This window comes from Heterodontus francisci, chromosome 1 (genome assembly GCF_036365525.1).
Source record: "Heterodontus francisci isolate sHetFra1 chromosome 1, sHetFra1.hap1, whole genome shotgun sequence".
NCBI classification, from domain to species: domain Eukaryota; kingdom Metazoa; phylum Chordata; class Chondrichthyes; order Heterodontiformes; family Heterodontidae; genus Heterodontus; species Heterodontus francisci.
Genome location: NC_090371.1, coordinates 284,972,989 through 284,990,356, shown reverse-complemented (window position 1 = coordinate 284,990,356; position 17,368 = coordinate 284,972,989). Strand labels below are relative to the sequence as shown.

Here is a 17,368-nt window from a genome sequence, read left to right as displayed (position 1 = left end):
CCCTCAGTACTGACCCTCTGACAGTGCAGCACTCCCTCAGTACTGACCCTCCGACAGTGCAGCACTCCCTCAAGACTGACCCTCCGACAGTGCAGCGTTCCCTCAGTACTGACTCTCTGACAGTGCAGCGCTCCCTCAGTACTGACACTCCGACAGTGCAGCACTCCCTCAGTACTGACCCTCCGACAGTGCAGCACTCCGTCAGTACTGACCCTCTGACAGTGCAGCACTCCCTCAGTACTGACCCTCCGACAGTGCAGCACACCCTCAGTACTGACCCTCCGACAATGCAGTGCTCCCTCAGTACTGACCCTCCAAAAGTGCAGCACTCCCTCAGTACTGACCCTCCGACAATGCAGTGCTCCCTCAGTACTGACCGTCCTACAGTGCAACACGCCCTCAGTACTGACCCTCTGACAATGCAGTGCTCCCTCAGTACTGACCCTCCGACAGTGCAGCACTCTCTCAGTACTGACCCTCCGACAGTGCAGCGCTCCCTCAGTACTGACCCTCCAACAGTGCAGCGCTCCCTCAGTACTGACACTCCGACAGTGCAGCGCTCCCTCAGTACTGACCCTCCAACAGTGCAGCGCTCCCTCAGTACTGACCCTCCGACAGTGGAGCACTCCCTCAGTACTGACCCTCCGATAATGCAGTGTTCCCTCAGTACTGTGCCTCCTACAGTGCAGCACTCCCTCAGTACTGACCCTCCGACAGAGTAGCACTCTCTCAGTACTGACCCTCCGACAGTGCAGCACTCTCTCAGTACTGACCCTCCGACAGTGCAGCACTCTCTCAGTACTGACCCTCCGACAGTGCAGCGCTCCCTCAGTACTGACCTTCCGACAGTGCAGCACTCCCTCAGGACTGATCCTCTGACAGTGCAGCACTCCCTCAGGACTGACCCTCCGACAGTGCAGCACACCCTGAGTACTGACCCTCCGACAATGCAGTGCTCCCTCAGTACTGACCCTCTGACAGTGCAGCACAACCTCAGTACTGACCCTCCGACAGTGCAGCACTCCCTCAATACTGACCCTCCGACAGTGCAGCGTTCCCTCAGTACTGACTCTCTGACAGTGCAGCGCTCCCTCAGTACTGACCCTCCTTCAATGCAGCACTCTCTCAGTACTGACCCTCCTTCAATGCAGCACTCCCTCAGGACTGACCCTCCGATAATGCAGTGTTCCCTCAGTACTGTGCCTCCTAAAGTGCAGTACTCCCTCAGTACTGACCCTCCAACAGTGCAGCACTCCCTCACTGCTGCTCCTCTGACAGTGCGGCACTCCCTCAGTACTAACCCTCCGACAGTGCAGCACTGCCTCAGTACTGACACTCCGACAATACAGTGTTCCCTCAGTACTGACCCTCTGACAATGCAGCACTCCCTCAGGACTGACCCTCCGACACTGCGGTATTCGCTCAGCACTGACCCTCCAACAGTACAGCACTCCCTCAGTACTGACCCTCCGACAGTGTAGCACTCTCTCAGTACTGACCCTCCGACAGTGCAGCACTCTCTCAGTACTGACCCTCCGACAGTGCAGCACTCTCTCAGTACTGACCCTCTGACAGTGCAGCACTCTCTCAGTACTGACCCTCCGACAGTGCAGCGCTCCCTCAGTACTGACCTTCCGACAGTGCAGCACTCCCTCAGGACTGATCCTCTGACAGTGCAGCACTCTCTCAGGACTGACCCTCCGACAGTGCAGCACACCCTGAGTACTGACCCTCCGACAATGCAGTGCTCCCTCAGTACTGACCCTCTGACAGTGCAGCACTCCCTCAGTACTGACCCTCCGACAGTGCAGCACTCCCTCAATACTGACCCTCCGACAGTGCAGCGTTCCCTCAGTACTGACTCTCTGACAGTGCAGCGCTCCCTCAGTACTGACACTCCGACAGTGCAGCACTCCCTCAGTACTGACCCTCCGACAGTGCAGCACTCCGTCAGTACTGACCCTCTGACAGTGCAGCACTCCCTCAGTACTGACCCTCCGACAGTGCAGCACACCCTCAGTACTGACCCTCCGACAATGCAGTGCTCCCTCAGTACTGACCCTCCAACAGTGCAGCACTCCCTCAGTACTGACCCTCCGACAATGCAGTGCTCCCTCAGTACTGACCGTCCTACAGTGCAACACGCCCTCAGTACTGACCCTCTGACAATGCAGTGCTCCCTCAGTACTGACCCTCCGACAATGCAGCACTCTCTCTGTACTGACGCTCTGACAGTGCAGCACTCCCTCAGTACTGACCCTCCGACAGTGCAGCACTCCCTCCGTACTGACCCTCCGACAGTTTTGCACTCCCTCCGTACTGACCCTCCGACAGTGCAACACTCCCTCAATACTGACCCTCCGACAGTGCAGCGTTCCCACAGTACTGACTCTCTGACTTTGCAGCGCTCCCTCAGTACTGACCCTCCGACAGTGCAGCAGTCCCTCAGTACTCACCCTCCGACAGTGCAGCACTCCTTCAGTACTGACCCTCCGACAGTACAGCACTCCCTAAGTACTGACCCTCCGACAGTGCAGTGCTCCCTCAGTACTGAATCTCTGACAGTGCAGCACTCCGTAAGTACTGACCCTCCGACAGTGTAGCGCTCTCTCAGTACTGACCCTCCGACAATACAGTGCTCCCTCAGTACTGACCCTCCGACAGTACAACACTCCCTCAGTACTGACCCTCCTTCAATGCAGCACTCTCTCAGTACTGACCCTCCGACAATGCAGCACTCTCTCTGTACTGACCCTCTGACAATGCAGCACTCCCTCAGGACTGACCCTCCGATAATGCAGTGTTCCCTCAGTACTGTGCCTCCTACACTGCAGCACTCCCTCAGTACTGACCCTCCGACAGTGCAGCACTCCCTCACTGCTGCTCCTCTGACAGTGCGGCACTCCCTCAGTACTAACCCTCCGACAGTGCAGCACTGCCTCAGTACTGACACTCCGACAATACAGTGCTCCCTCAGTACTGACCCTCCGACAGTGCAGCACTCTCTCAGTACTGACCCTCCGACAATACAGTGCTCCCTCAGTACTGACCCTCCGACAGTGCAGCATTTCCTCAGTACTGACCCTCCGTCAATGCAGCACTCTCTCAGTACTGACCCTCCGACAGTGCAGCACTCCCTCAGTACTGACCCTCTGTCAATGCAGCATTCTCTCAGTACTGACCCTCCGACAATGCAGTGCTCCCTCAGTACTGACCCTCTGACAGTGCAGCACAACCTCAGTACTGACCCTCCGACAGTGCAGCACTCCCTCAATACTGACCCTCCGACAGTGCAGCGTTCCCTCAGTACTGACTCTCTGACAGTGCAGCGCTCCCTCAGTACTGACACTCCGACAGTGCAGCACTCCCTCAGTACTGACCCTCCGACAGTGCAGCACTCCGTCAGTACTGACCCTCTGACAGTGCAGCACTCCCTCAGTACTGACCCTCCGACAGTGCAGCACACCCTCAGTACTGACCCTCCGACAATGCAGTGCTCCCTCAGTACTGACCCTCCAACAGTGCAGCACTCCCTCAGTACTGACCCTCCGACAATGCAGTGCTCCCTCAGTACTGACCGTCCTACAGTGCAACACGCCCTCAGTACTGACCCTCTGACAATGCAGTGCTCCCTCAGTACTGACCCTCCGACAATGCAGCACTCTCTCTGTACTGACGCTCTGACAGTGCAGCACTCCCTCAGTACTGACCCTCCGACAGTGCAGCACTCCCTCCGTACTGAGCCTCCGACAGTTTTGCACTCCCTCCGTACTGACCCTCCGACAGTGCAACACGCCCTCAGTACTGACCCTCTGACAATGCAGTGCTCCCTCAGTACTGACCCTCCGACAGTGCAGCGTTCCCACAGTACTGACTCTCTGACAGTGCAGCGCTCCCTCAGTACTGACACTCCGACAGTGCAGCACTCCCTCAGTACTGATCCTCCGACAGTGCAGCAGTCCCTCAGTACTCACCCTCCGACAGTGCTGCACTCCTTCAGTACTGACCCTCCAACAGTGCAGCACTATCTCAGTACTGACCCTCCGACAGTACAGCACTCCCTAAGTACTGACTCTCCGACAGTGCAGTGCTCCCTCAGTACTGAATCTCTGACAGTGCAGCACTCCGTAAGTACTGACCCTCCGACAGTGTAGCGCTCTCTCAGTACTGACCCTCCGACAATACAGTGCTCCCTCAGTTCTGACCCTCCGACAGTACAACACTCCCTCAGTACTGACCCTCCTTCAATGCAGCACTCTCTCAGTACTGACCCTCCGACAATGCAGCACTCTCTCTGTACTGACCCTCTGACAATGCAGCACTCCCTCAGGACTGACCCTCCGATAATGCAGTGTTCCCTCAGTACTGTGCCTCCTACACTGCAGCACTCCCTCAGTACTGACCCTCCGACAGTGCAGCACTCCCTCACTGCTGCTCCTCTGACAGTGCGGCACTCCCTCAGTACTAACCCTCCGACAGTGCAGCACTGCCTCAGTACTGACACTCCGACAATACAGTGCTCCCTCAGTACTGACCCTCCGACAGTGCAGCACTCTCTCAGTACTGACCCTCCGACAATACAGTGCTCCCTCAGTACTGACCCTCCGACAGTGCAGCATTCCCTCAGTACTGACCCTCCGTCAATGCAGCACTCTCTCAGTACTGACCCTCCGACAGTGCAGCACTCCCTCAGTACTGACCCTCTGTCAATGCAGCATTCTCTCAGTACTGACCCTCCGACAGTGCAGCACTCCCTCAGTACTGACCCTCCGACAGTGCAGCACTCCCTCAGTACTGACCCTCCGACAGTGCAGCACTCCCTCAGTACTGACCCTGCGACAGTGCTGCACTCCCTCAGTACTGACCCTCTGTCAATGCAGCATTCTCTCAGTACTGGCCCTATGACAGTGCAGCACTCCCTCAGTACTGACCCTCCGACAGTGCAGCGCTCCCTCAGTACTGGCCCTCCGACAGTGCAGCACTCCCTCAGATTAATCTCCAGGTTGTTGCCATGAACAACTTTGGTAAAAAAGTTGGCAGCTCATCACCACCTTCCAAAGGGCAATTCGGGATGGGCAATAAATGCTGGCCTGGCCAGCGATGCCCACATCCCATGAATGAATTTAAAAAAACTTCCCTCAGTCTGAAAACAACCATTCACCATTTAATTTGCTGTGGATTATTGCCTCTGAAAATTTCCCCACCCCAGTCGTTCGGCTGACTGGCCTGTACTTGTTGGCTTTATCCCGCACCTCTTTTATAAATAGCGATGAAACATTTGCAATTCAGTTTTTTGAAATTATGCATCTGCATATTGCAATAGAAAGGGGATTTCCATTGCAGTTTATCTTTTGCCCCTTACCCGTCTCCTGTTTATGACACTAACTCATGGTGTCATAGCTCCCTTGATACCAGTGCTCCAAGACAACATTCCTGTGTGTCAGATGGGGGTAAACACAATATTTAACAGGAACAGGGACGACAGTTAAACCTAATTGTACCTCCTCCCCCTCCCACCATGCTCACATACACTTTCTAACAGAGATCATTGGTTAATGGGCCAGAGGGTGAACTTTGGATCCACAGGTCTGGATTTACGGGTTTCCCCTCCAGCCAGTCGCCCACTCCAACCACCTGACCAATACCCCCACCCCCCCTCACTGAAACAACCACCTGACCAACACCCCCCCCCTCACTGAAACAACCACCTGACCAATACCCCCACCCCCCCCCTCACTGAAACAACCACCTGACCAAAACCCCCCCCTCACTGCAATAACCACCTGACCAACACCCCCCCCTCACTGAAACAACCACCTGACCAACACCCCCCCCCTCACTGAAACAACCACCTGACCAAAACCCCCCCCTCACTGAAACAACCACCTGACCAACACCCCCCCCTCACTGAAACAACCACCTGACCAATACCCCCCTCACTGAAACAACCACCTGACCAACACCCCCCCCTCACTGAAACAACCACCTGACCAAAACCCCCCCCTCACTGAAACAACCACCTGACCAACACCCCCCCCTCACTGAAACAACCACCTGACCAATACCCCCCCCCCACTGAAACAACCACCTGACCAATACCCCCCCTCACTGAAACAACCACCTGACCAACACCCCCCCCTCACTGAAACAACCACCTGACCAAAACCCCCCCCTCACTGAAACAACCACCTGACCAACACCCCCTCACTGAAACAACCACCTGACCAATACCCCCCCTCACTGAAACAACCACCTGACCAACACCAACCCCCCTCACTGAAACAACCACCTGACCAATACCCCCCCTCACTGAAACAACCACCTGACCAACACCCCCTCACTGAAACAACCACCTGACCAATACCCCCCCTCACTGAAACAACCACCTGACCAACACCCCCCCCTCACTGAAACAACCACCTGACCAATAACCCCCCCTCACTGAAACAACCACCTGACCAACACCCCCCCCCTCACTGAAACAACCACCTGACCAACACCCCCTCACTGAAACAACCACCTGACCAATACCCCCCCTCACTGAAACAACCACCTGACCAATACCCCCCCTCACTGAAACAACCACCTGACCAACACCCCCTCACTGAAACAACCACCTGACCAATACCCCCCCTCACTGAAACAACCACCTGACCAACACCCCCCCCTCACTGAAACAACCACCTGACCAATAACCCCCCCTCACTGAAACAACCACCTGACCAACACCCCCCCCCCTCACTGAAACAACCACCTGACCAATACCCCCCCCTCACTGAAACAACCACCTGACCAACACCCCCCCCTCACTGAAACAACCACCTGACCAATACCCCCCCTCACTGAAACAACCACCTGACCAACACCCCCCCCTCACTGAAACAACCACCTGACCAAAACCCCCCCCTCACTGAAACAACCACCTGACCAACACCCCCCCCCTCACTGAAACAACCACCTGACCAACACCCCCCACCTCACTGAAACAACCACCTGACCAACACCCCCCCTCACTGAAACAACCACCTGACCAATACCCCCACCCCCCCCCTCACTGAAACAACCACCTGACCAATACCCCCCCTCACTGAAACAACCACCTGACCAACACCCCCCTCACTGAAACAACCACCTGACCAATACCCCCCCTCACTGAAACAACCACCTGACCAACACCCCCCCTCACTGAAACAACCACCTGACCAATACCCCCCCTCACTGAAACAACCACCTGACCAACACCCCCCCTCACTGAAACAACCACCTGACCAATACCCCCCCTCACTGAAACAACCACCTGACCAACACCACCCCCTCACTGAAACAACCACCTGACCAATACCCCCCCCCACTGAAACAACCACCTGACCAACACCCCCCCCTCACTGAAACAACCACCTGACCAACACCCCCCCCTCACTGAAACAACCACCTGACCAACACCCCCCCCCTCACTGAAACAACCACCTGACCAACACCCCCCTCACTGAAACAACCACCTGACCAATACCCCCCCTCACTGAAACAACCACCTGACCAACAACCCCCCCTCACTGAAACAACCACCTGACCAATACCCCCCCTCACTGAAACAACCACCTGACCAACACCCCCCCTCACTGAAACAACCACCTGACCAATACACCCCCTCACTGAAACAACCACCTGACCAACACCACCCCCCCTCACTGATACAACCACCTGACCAACACCCCCCCCACTGAAACAACCACCTGACCAACACCCCCCTCACTGAAACAACCACCTGACCAATACCCCCCCTCACTGAAACAACCACCTGACCAACAACCCCCCCTCACTGAAACAACCACCTGACCAATACCCCCCCTCACTGAAACAACCACCTGACCAATACCCCCCCTCACTGAAACAACCACCTGACCAACACCCCCCCTCACTGAAACAACCACCTGACCAATACACCCCCACTGAAACAACCACCTGACCAACACCCCCCCCTCACTGAAACAACCACCTGACCAACACCACCCCCCTCACTGAAACAACCACCTGACCAATACCCCCCCCCCCACTGAAACAACCACCTGACCAATACCCCCCCTCACTGAAACAACCACCTGACCAACACCCCCCCCACACTGAAACAACCACCTGACCAACACCCCCCCCTCACTGAAACAACCACCTGACCAATACCCCCCCCTCACTGAAACAACCACCTGACCAATACCCCCCCTCACTGAAACAACCACCTGACCAACACCCCCCCCTCACTGAAACAACCACCTGACCAATACCCCCCCCTCACTGAAATAACCACCTGACCAACACCCCCCCCTCACTGAAACAACCACCTGACCAATACCCCCCCCTCACTGAAACAACCACCTGACCAATACCCCCCCTCACTGAAACAACCACCTGACCAACACCCCCCCTCACTGAAACAACCACCTGACCAACACCACCCCCCTCACTGAAACAACCACCTGACCAATACCCCCCCTCACTGAAACAACCACCTGACCAACACCCCCCCCTCACTGAAACAACCACCTGACCAACACCCCCCCCTCACTGAAACAACCACCTGACCAACACCCCCCCCTCACTGAAACAACCACCTGACCAATACCCCCCCTCACTGAAACAACCACCTGACCAACACCCCCCTTCACTGAAACAACCACCTGACCAATACCCCCCCTCACTGAAACAACCACCTGACCAACACCCCCCCTCACTGAAACAACCACCTGACCAACACCCCCCTTCACTGAAACAACCACCTGACCAACACCCCCCCACTCACTGAAACAACCACCTGACCAATACCCCCCCTCACTGAAACAACCACCTGACCAACACCCCCCCCTCACTGAAACAACCACCTGACCAACACCCCCCCCTCACTGAAACAACCACCTGACCAATACCCCCACCCCCCCTCACTGAAACAACCACCTGACCAACACCCCCCTTCACTGAAACAACCACCTGACCAACACCCCCCCACCCAAAACAGCAATCCTGATCAGCCCCCCCAAAACAAACAGATTCTGAATTGAGGTTTGGGATCTTCCTGCTCACTGTGGCTTGAAGCTGAATTTTAATGCATTGTTTCACAGCAACTGTGAAAAGATTCACTGGCAAATCCAGGGGACAAAGTTTGAGTCTGTAAACTTACTGTTGTGCTTAGTTCTGTTGTCAGGTCCAAGCGTTTGGAAAGCACCAAAGCCACTGGGAGGTAGGGAGTTTTGGAGAGATCTGGTGAGGAGTTGATCCAGTTGATCCTTGGAGTTAAGCTGGAATGCCTGGAGAAACAAACAAATGCATTGCTCTAACAATGTGCACATGACGTAGGCTAAGGATTTTACAATCCATTTTCCCAGGAAATTTCTGTAGGATCCATTTGCAAACCTGCCGAATTCCTGACATTTTGCCCCAGCTGCAAAGTCAACCCATTATGGAGATTATTTATGGAAATAATGACGGGAATAATGGAGCATAGGAACAGGAGGAAGCTATTCATTCCCTCGAACCTGTTCCTCCATTCAGTTAGATCTTGGCTGATCTGTTTCTTAGCTTCATCAAACACCTTATTCCCATAACCCTTAATCCTCTTACTCAACAAAAATCTATCAATCTCACTTATGAAATTTTCAATTGACCTCAGCCTCAACAGGCTGAGGGGGAGAGAGTTCCGGATTTCCACTCCCCTTTGTGTGACATCACCCCTGAACGGCCTGGCTCGAATTTCAAGTATATGCTCCTTGTTCCCCACCAGCGGAAATAGTTTCCCTCTATCTACCCTACCAAATCCTCTGATCATCTTAAACACCTCAGTCAGATCATCACAACCTCCTATACATGAGGGAATACAACTCCAGTCTGTGCAATGGGGCAGATTCCACAATTGGTGCCAATAACAAGGAGCAGCTATCTCGCAAAATGCACGTCAGACATTTGCAGTCTGAAAGACAGCAGGTTTCCATCTATTCATTTTAATGGGCAGAAAACTAAGATCTAGTGCCCCAAGATTTGCCAGCTGTTATTCTTGATGAGTGCCATTTCCTGCTGCGAGGACTCAATGGTTCAATCTCCTCTTACTGGTGGCAGTGGCTCAGTGGGTAACACAAAGAGACTTGAGGACAAAAACCGAGGCTGACCCTCCCAGTGCAGTACTGAGGGGGTGCTGCACTGTCTGAGTTGTTGTCCTTTGGATAAGACATTAAACCCGGCCCCTGTCTGCCCTCTTAGGTGGACTTCAAAGATCCCGTGGCCATTATTTCATTGATATCTTTGCTACCTGTGGGATCTTGCTGTGAACAAATTGACTGCCTTGTTTTCCGACATTACAGCGATGGCTACACTTCAAAAGTACTTCATTGGTTGTAAAATGCTTTAAAAGATCTTGAGGTCGTGAAAGGTGCTATACAAATAAATGTAAGTTCTATTCTTCTGTAACATTCACACTTAGCTTGCATCCAACTGAGAAACTGTTCTTGTATCAGGAAGATCAGGCCAATGTGTGACAGTCTGTGTTGGACTCCATATGTTCGTATGTTTACCCAGAGAGTGGTGAGAATATGGAACTCGCTACCACAGGGAGTGGCTGAGGTGAACAGTGCAGGAATAGAAGGATATGTCGATAGGATGAGATGAGGAGGGGTGGGAGGAAGCTCATGTGGAGCATAAACACCGGCACAGAGCAGTTGGGCCGAATGGCCTGTTTCTGTGCGATAATTTCAGTGTAATACATGACAACAGTAGTTACACTCTGAAAGTAATGATTGGGTATGAAATGCTTTGTGAAAGATGCTTTATAAATTCATGTTATTTCTCTTCACAACAGGTGACCCACATTCTAAGGCTGAGTATGTAACAAAGTGGAAAGATTATTAATAGAATAAACAAGTATGGCCCTTCTGTCTTCCACGAGAGATGAGGGTTCCCGCATGCTGAGGAAGTAATACTGCTGTGTTTCCAGCAGTAATCAAGAAATCTTCTTTCAGTTATTTCTGGCAAGCTTGTCCATAATAATAAATGTTGATCTTAACGCACAGATTTAAGAAACATCTACAGTTTGATGTCTCTGGGATTTCAGTGTTGGAAAGTTAGTGGAATTGCCCTCATTTCCAAAAATATCAGCCCACTAAGACACTAACAGAAACCTTCTAATTTCTCCAGTGTCATACACAGACTGGTGAAGACAAATGTAGGTCCCTTACAATCAGAAACAGGGGAATTTATTATGGGGAACAACGAAATGGCTGACCAACTAAATGCATACTTTGGTTCTGTCTTCACAAAGGAGGACACAAATATCATACCAGAAATGTTGGGGAACACAGGGCTTAGTGAAAGGGAGGAACTGAAGGAAATCAGTATTAGTAGAGAAATAGTGTTGGGGAAATTGATGGGATTGAAGGCCGATAAATCCCCAGGCCCTGATGGTATGCATCCCAGAGTACTTAAGGAAGTGGCCCTAGAAATAGTGGATGCATTGGTGGTCATCTTCCAAGATTCTATAGACTCTGGAACAGTTCCTACAGATTGGAGGATAGCTAATGTAACCCCACTATTTAAAAAGGGAGGTAGAGAGAAAGCAGGGAATTATAAACCAGTCAGCCTGAGGTCAGTAGTGGGGAAAATTCTAGAGTCCATTATCAAAGATTTTATAGCAGAGCACTTGGAGAACAGTGGTAGAATCGGGCAGAGTCAGCATGGATTTACGAAAGGAAAATCATGCTTGAAAAATCTACTAGAATTCTTCAAGGATGTAACTAGTAGAGTTGATGAGGGGGAGCCAGTGGATGTGGTTTATTTGGACTTTCAGAAGGCTTTCGACAAAGTCCCACATAAGAGATTAGCGTGTAAAATTAAAGCGCATGGGATTGGGGTTAGTGTATTGCGATGGATAGAAAATTGGTTGGCAGACAGGAAACAAAGAGTAGGAATAAACGGGTCTTTTTCCAAATGGCAGGCAGTGACTAGTGGGGTACCGCAGGGATCGGTGCTAGGACCCCAGCTATTCACAATATGCATTAATGATTTAGATGAGGGAACTAAATGTAATATCTCCAGATTTGCAGATGGCACAAAACTGGGTGGGAGGGTGAGTTGTGAGGAGGATGCAGAGAGGCTTCAGGGTGATTTGGACAAGTTGAGTGAGTGGGCTAATGCATGGCAGATGCAGTATAATGTGGATAAATGTGAGGTTATCCACTTTGGTAGCAAAAACAGGAAGGCAGATTATTATCTGAACAGCTATAAACTGAGAGGGGAATATGCAACGAGACCTGGGTGTTCTCGTACACTAGTCACTGAAGGTAAGCATGCAGGTGCAACAAGCAGTAAAAAAGGCAAATGGTATGTTGGCCTTCATAGCGAGAGGATTCGAGTACAGGAGCAGGGATGTCTTGCTGCAATTATACAGGGCCTTGGTAAGGCCATACCTGGAATATTGTGCGCAGTTTTGGTCTCCTTATCTGAGGAAGGATGTTCTTGCTATAGAGGGAGTGCAGCGAAGGTTTACCAGACTGTTTCCTGGGATGGCGGGACTGACATATGAGGAGAGATTGAGTTGGTTAGGATTATATTCGCTGGAGTTCAGAAGAGTGAGGAGGGATCTCGTAGAAACCTATAAAATTCTAACAGGACTTGACAGGGTAGATGCAGGAAGGATGTTCCTGATGGTGGGGGAGTCCAGAGCCAGGGGTCTTAGTCTAAGGATACGAGGTAAACCTTTCAGGACTGAGATGAGGAGAAATTTCTTCACCCAGAGAGTGGTGAGCCTGTGAAATTTGCTACCACAGAAAGCAGTTGAGGCCAAAACCTTGTATGTTTTCAAGAAGGAGTTAGATATAGTTCTTGGGTCTAAAGGGATTAAAGGATATGGGGCGAAAGCAGGAACAGGTTACTGGGTTGGATGATCAGCCATGATCATATTGAATGGTGGAGCAGGCTCGAAGGGCCGAATTGCCTACTCCTGCTCCTATTTTCTATGTTCTATGTTACAAGGTAAAGTGGTCCGAGTGCTGTATTAAAAATTTTTATCATCGGGCATGTTAATTATTTTCATGAGTAACTTAATAGGTGTTTTATCTATGAAAAAAATCACTCCACATGATTAGTACTAAAATCTGTAGTTAATAAAATATATTAATGAATAATTCACTGTTACTTATCATTTTATTGTATTGTTACAGAATCTCCTCCTTCCAATCTCCAAGATAATGGAGCAGAATATTGATTTAGAGATACAGCACTGAAACAGGCCCTTCGGCCCACCGAGTCTGTGTCGACCGTTAAACGCCCATTTATACTAATCCTACACTAATCCCATATTCCTACCACATCCTCACCTGTCCCTATATTCCCTTACCCCTACCTATACTAGGGGCAATTTTTAATGGCCAATTTACCTATCAACCTGCAAGTCTTTTGGCATGTGGGAGGAAACCGGAGCACCCGGAGAAAACCCACGCAGACACAGGGAGAACTTGCAAACTCCACACAGGTAGTACCCGGAATCGAGCCCGGGTCCCTGGAGCTGTGAGGCTGCGGTGCTAACCACTGTGCCGCCCATATATATAAATATATTATCACGAGATTTGAGGTGAACTAATTCAATTTGCCAAATTCATCTTCAATTTTACGTTTGCAAAGATGTTGAAGTGTTGATTTTAACTTGCAGCACAGGTAGAGATTTGCTGGGAGTGGATTGGCTGAATAATCTTTCACACTTTCTCCCAGTTTCTTATTTTTCACTTTTTTAATACATTCTGAAGGAGATCATTATGAAAATGAATTCGGATGAACAATCAGGAACAGTGGTGCAGTGGTTAGCACCGCAGCCTCACAGCTCCAGCGACCCGGGTTCAATTCTGGGTACTGCCTGTGTGGAGTTTGCAAGTTCTCCCTGTGTCTGCGTGGGTTTTCTCCGGGTGCTCCGGTTTCCTCCCACAAGCCAAAAGACTTGCAGGTTGTTAGGTAAATTGGCCATTATAAATTGCCCTTAGTATAGGTAGGTGGTAGGGAAATATAGGGACAGGTGGGGATGTCGTAGGAATATGGAATTAGTGTAGGATTAGTATAGATGGGTGGTTGATGGTCGGCACAGACTCGGTGGGCCGAAGGGCCTGTTTCAGTGCTGTATCTCTAAAACTAAAACAAAGAAAAGGTCTTGCATTTCTATGGCTCCTTCTGACATCCTCCAAATGTCTCACTGCAGCTTCACATCTGGTTTAATTACTTTTAAAAGACAGTCACAATTATTATAACCTTTCGGATGAGATGGTTGCCAATGATACAAAGATCGGTGGAAAGGTAAGCTGTGGGGAGGACACAGAGAGGCTGAAAGAGATATAGACAGGTTAAATGAGTGGGCAACAAGATGGCAGATGGAGTATAATGTAGGAAAGTGTGAAGTTATTCACTTTGTTCATGAGAATAGAAAAGCAGAATATTTTTTAAAAGGTATGAAACTTGTAAGTGCTGATGTTCAAAGAGACTTGGGTGTGCTTGTACACGGAATGCAGAACGATTTCATGCAGGTATAGCAAGCAATTAGGAAGGCAAATGGCATGTTGCCTGTATTGCAAGGGGATTGGTGTACAGGAATAAAGAAGTCTTGCTATAATTGTCCAGAATTTTGGTGAGATTATGTCTGGAATACTGTGCGTAGTTTTGGTCTCCACATTTAAGAAACGATATACTTGTGTTGGAGGCAGTATAGCAAAGGTTCACTAAATTGGTCCCTGGGATGAGGGGGTTGTCCTATGGTGACTCCTCAGATACTGAAGCAGTCCGTGTAGAAATGCAGCAAGACCTGGACAATATCCAGGCTTGGGATGATAAGTGGCAAGTAACATTTGCACCACACAAGTGCCAGGCAATGATCATCTCCAACAAGAGAGAATCTAACCATCTCCCCTTGACATTCAACAGCATTACCATCGCTGAATCCCCCACTATCAACATCCTAGGGGCTACCATTGACCAGAAACTGAACTGGAGTGGCCATATAAATACTTTGGCTACAAGAGCAGGTCAGAGGCTAGGAATCCTGAGGCGGGTAACTCACCTCCTGACTCCCCAAAGCCTGTCCACCATCTACAAGGCACAAGTCAGGAGTGTGATGGAATACTCTCCACTTGCCTGGATGGGTGCAGCTCCAACGACACTCAAGAAGCTCAACACCATCCAGGACAAAGCAGCCCGCTTGATTGGCACCCCATCTACAAACATTCACTCCCTCTACCACCGACGCACAGTGGCAGCAGTGTGTACCATCTACAAGATGCACTGCAGCAACGCACCAAGGCTCCTTAGACAGCACCTTCCAAACCCACGACCTCTATCACCTAGAAGGACAAGGGCAGCAAATACATGGGAACACCACCACCTGCAAGTTCCCCTCCAAGTCACACACCATTCTGACTTGGAACTATATCGCCGTTCCTTCACTGCTGCTGGGTCAAAATCCCCAAACTCCCTTCCTAACAGCACTGTGGGTGTATCTACCCCACAAGGACTGCAGTGGTTCAAGAAGGCAGCTCACCACCATCTTCTCAAGGGCAATTAGGGATGGGCAATAAATGCTGGCCTGGCCAGCAACGCCTACATCCCATGAATGAATTTTAAAAAATGAGATGCTGAGTAAATTGGGCCCATATTCTCTGGAGTTTAGAAGAATGAGAGGTGATCTCATTGAAACAGACAAAATTCTGAAGGGGCTGAATATGGTAGACAGTGAGAGATTGTTTCCGCTGATTGAGGAATCTAAAATATGGGGGCACAGTCTCAGGATAAGGGGCCGATCATTCAGGACTGAGATGAGGAGAAATTACTTCACTCATCGGGTTGCGAATCTTTGGAATTCTCTACCCCAGAGGGTTGTGGATGCTCCATCATTGAATATATTTAAGGCTGGGATAGATAGATTTTTGGTCTCTCAGCGAATCAAGGAATGTGGTGTGAAAGTGGAGGTGAAGCCTAAGATCAGCCATGATCAATCTGAATGGCAGAGCAGGCTCAATGGGCCATATGGTCTACTCCTGCTCATATTTCTTGTGGCCTTGTGTTAACTCGAAGCCCCGTCTGCCCTCTCAGGTGGGCATAGAAAGATCCCGCAGCACCATTTCCAAGAAGCACAGGGGAGTTTTCCCCAGTGTTTTGGAGCCAATATTTATTCTTCAATGAGCATCACACAAAAAGAAACTCTTTCTGCTCATTATCTCACTGCTGTTTGTGGGATCTTGCTATGTGCAAATTGGTTGTCATGTTTCCTACATTATAACAGTGACTACGTCAAAAAGATTTCACTGGATGGAAAATGCTTTGAGGTCATGAAAGGGAATTGCATAAATACCTGAAAAGGAAAATTTTGTAGGAATATGGGGAAAAGGCAGAGGATTGGAACTAATTGGACAGCTCTTTCAAAGAGCTAGCATGGACATGATGGTCGGAATGGCCTCCTTCTGTTCTGTATGATGCTATGAATTCACATCTAATGGCTCCATTTATCTTTAAGTTGCATTTCCTGCTGCAATGGGTATAAGGCATTCTGCTCTTCCAGCCAGACTCATGCTCTAAATCTCAAATGCTTTGTCCCTCTCCCAAAATGCAAAGCACATTCTCAGTTGCACTAGCAGCCAAAGAAGGGATGAAGCAGCTGGAAAACTGTTAAAGAACTGAACCATTTAAAAGTAGTTCCTTTTTTAAGCAATCTTCAGTAGTTCTATTTAGGTGTCTGGTCAGACATTCATTTGTCCGAGACACATCAGTGCTTCCATCCCACTCTGAAACTAATGGGCATTTGACTTTGCCTGTTGAGGCTGCACTGATTGTACTGAAAGAATAAGAATAGTGATGTCCAGTGGGGTTATCTTGAGCTTGTGCTGTATATGATAAAGCAGCTCAGAATGGCTCTCTTTCGAACTGCACTGATGCTGCAGGGCACATCTTAACGCAGCTGGTAACAGTGAACCTGACATAACGTACACAAAAAGAAAAATGGAATCAATTACTCGCAATCTAACGACATTCACTCTCCAGCAAATTTTCTATAGAAACTGTATCTTGATTTGTTCTGTCAACTGCACCTTATCTGCATACAGCCAATACTATAAAAACAGAACAGCACCGGGACAAAATAATCCATTGTTCCTTCCGAGACTGCAGTTAACTACATTTGTATAGACTTCCTTAAAAACTTCACTTCCATATCATTTTATCCTCCAGTGTTGGCACATTTTTCTATGTAGTCTTCACAGAATTATAAAACACAGAATGAGGCCATTTGGCCCATCATGCTTTTACTGGATATTTAAAAGAAAGACCTTTCACAACCTCAGGACGTCCCAAAGCACTTTACGACTAA

At 50.1% G+C, this 17,368-nt stretch overlaps 1 protein-coding gene across 2 annotated transcripts in view; it reads right to left on the bottom strand.

The window, feature by feature from the left end:
• The window catches only part of LOC137377462 (B-cell scaffold protein with ankyrin repeats-like), a 264,713-nt gene that overhangs the window by 193,348 nt on the left and 53,997 nt on the right, over positions 1-17,368 (bottom strand). For both annotated transcript variants that reach the window (XM_068047063.1, XM_068047072.1), the window contains one exon: positions 9,170-9,296. In XM_068047063.1, the coding sequence (XP_067903164.1) occupies positions 9,170-9,296 (127 nt within the window). The remainder of the gene's footprint in view (positions 1-9,169; positions 9,297-17,368) is intronic.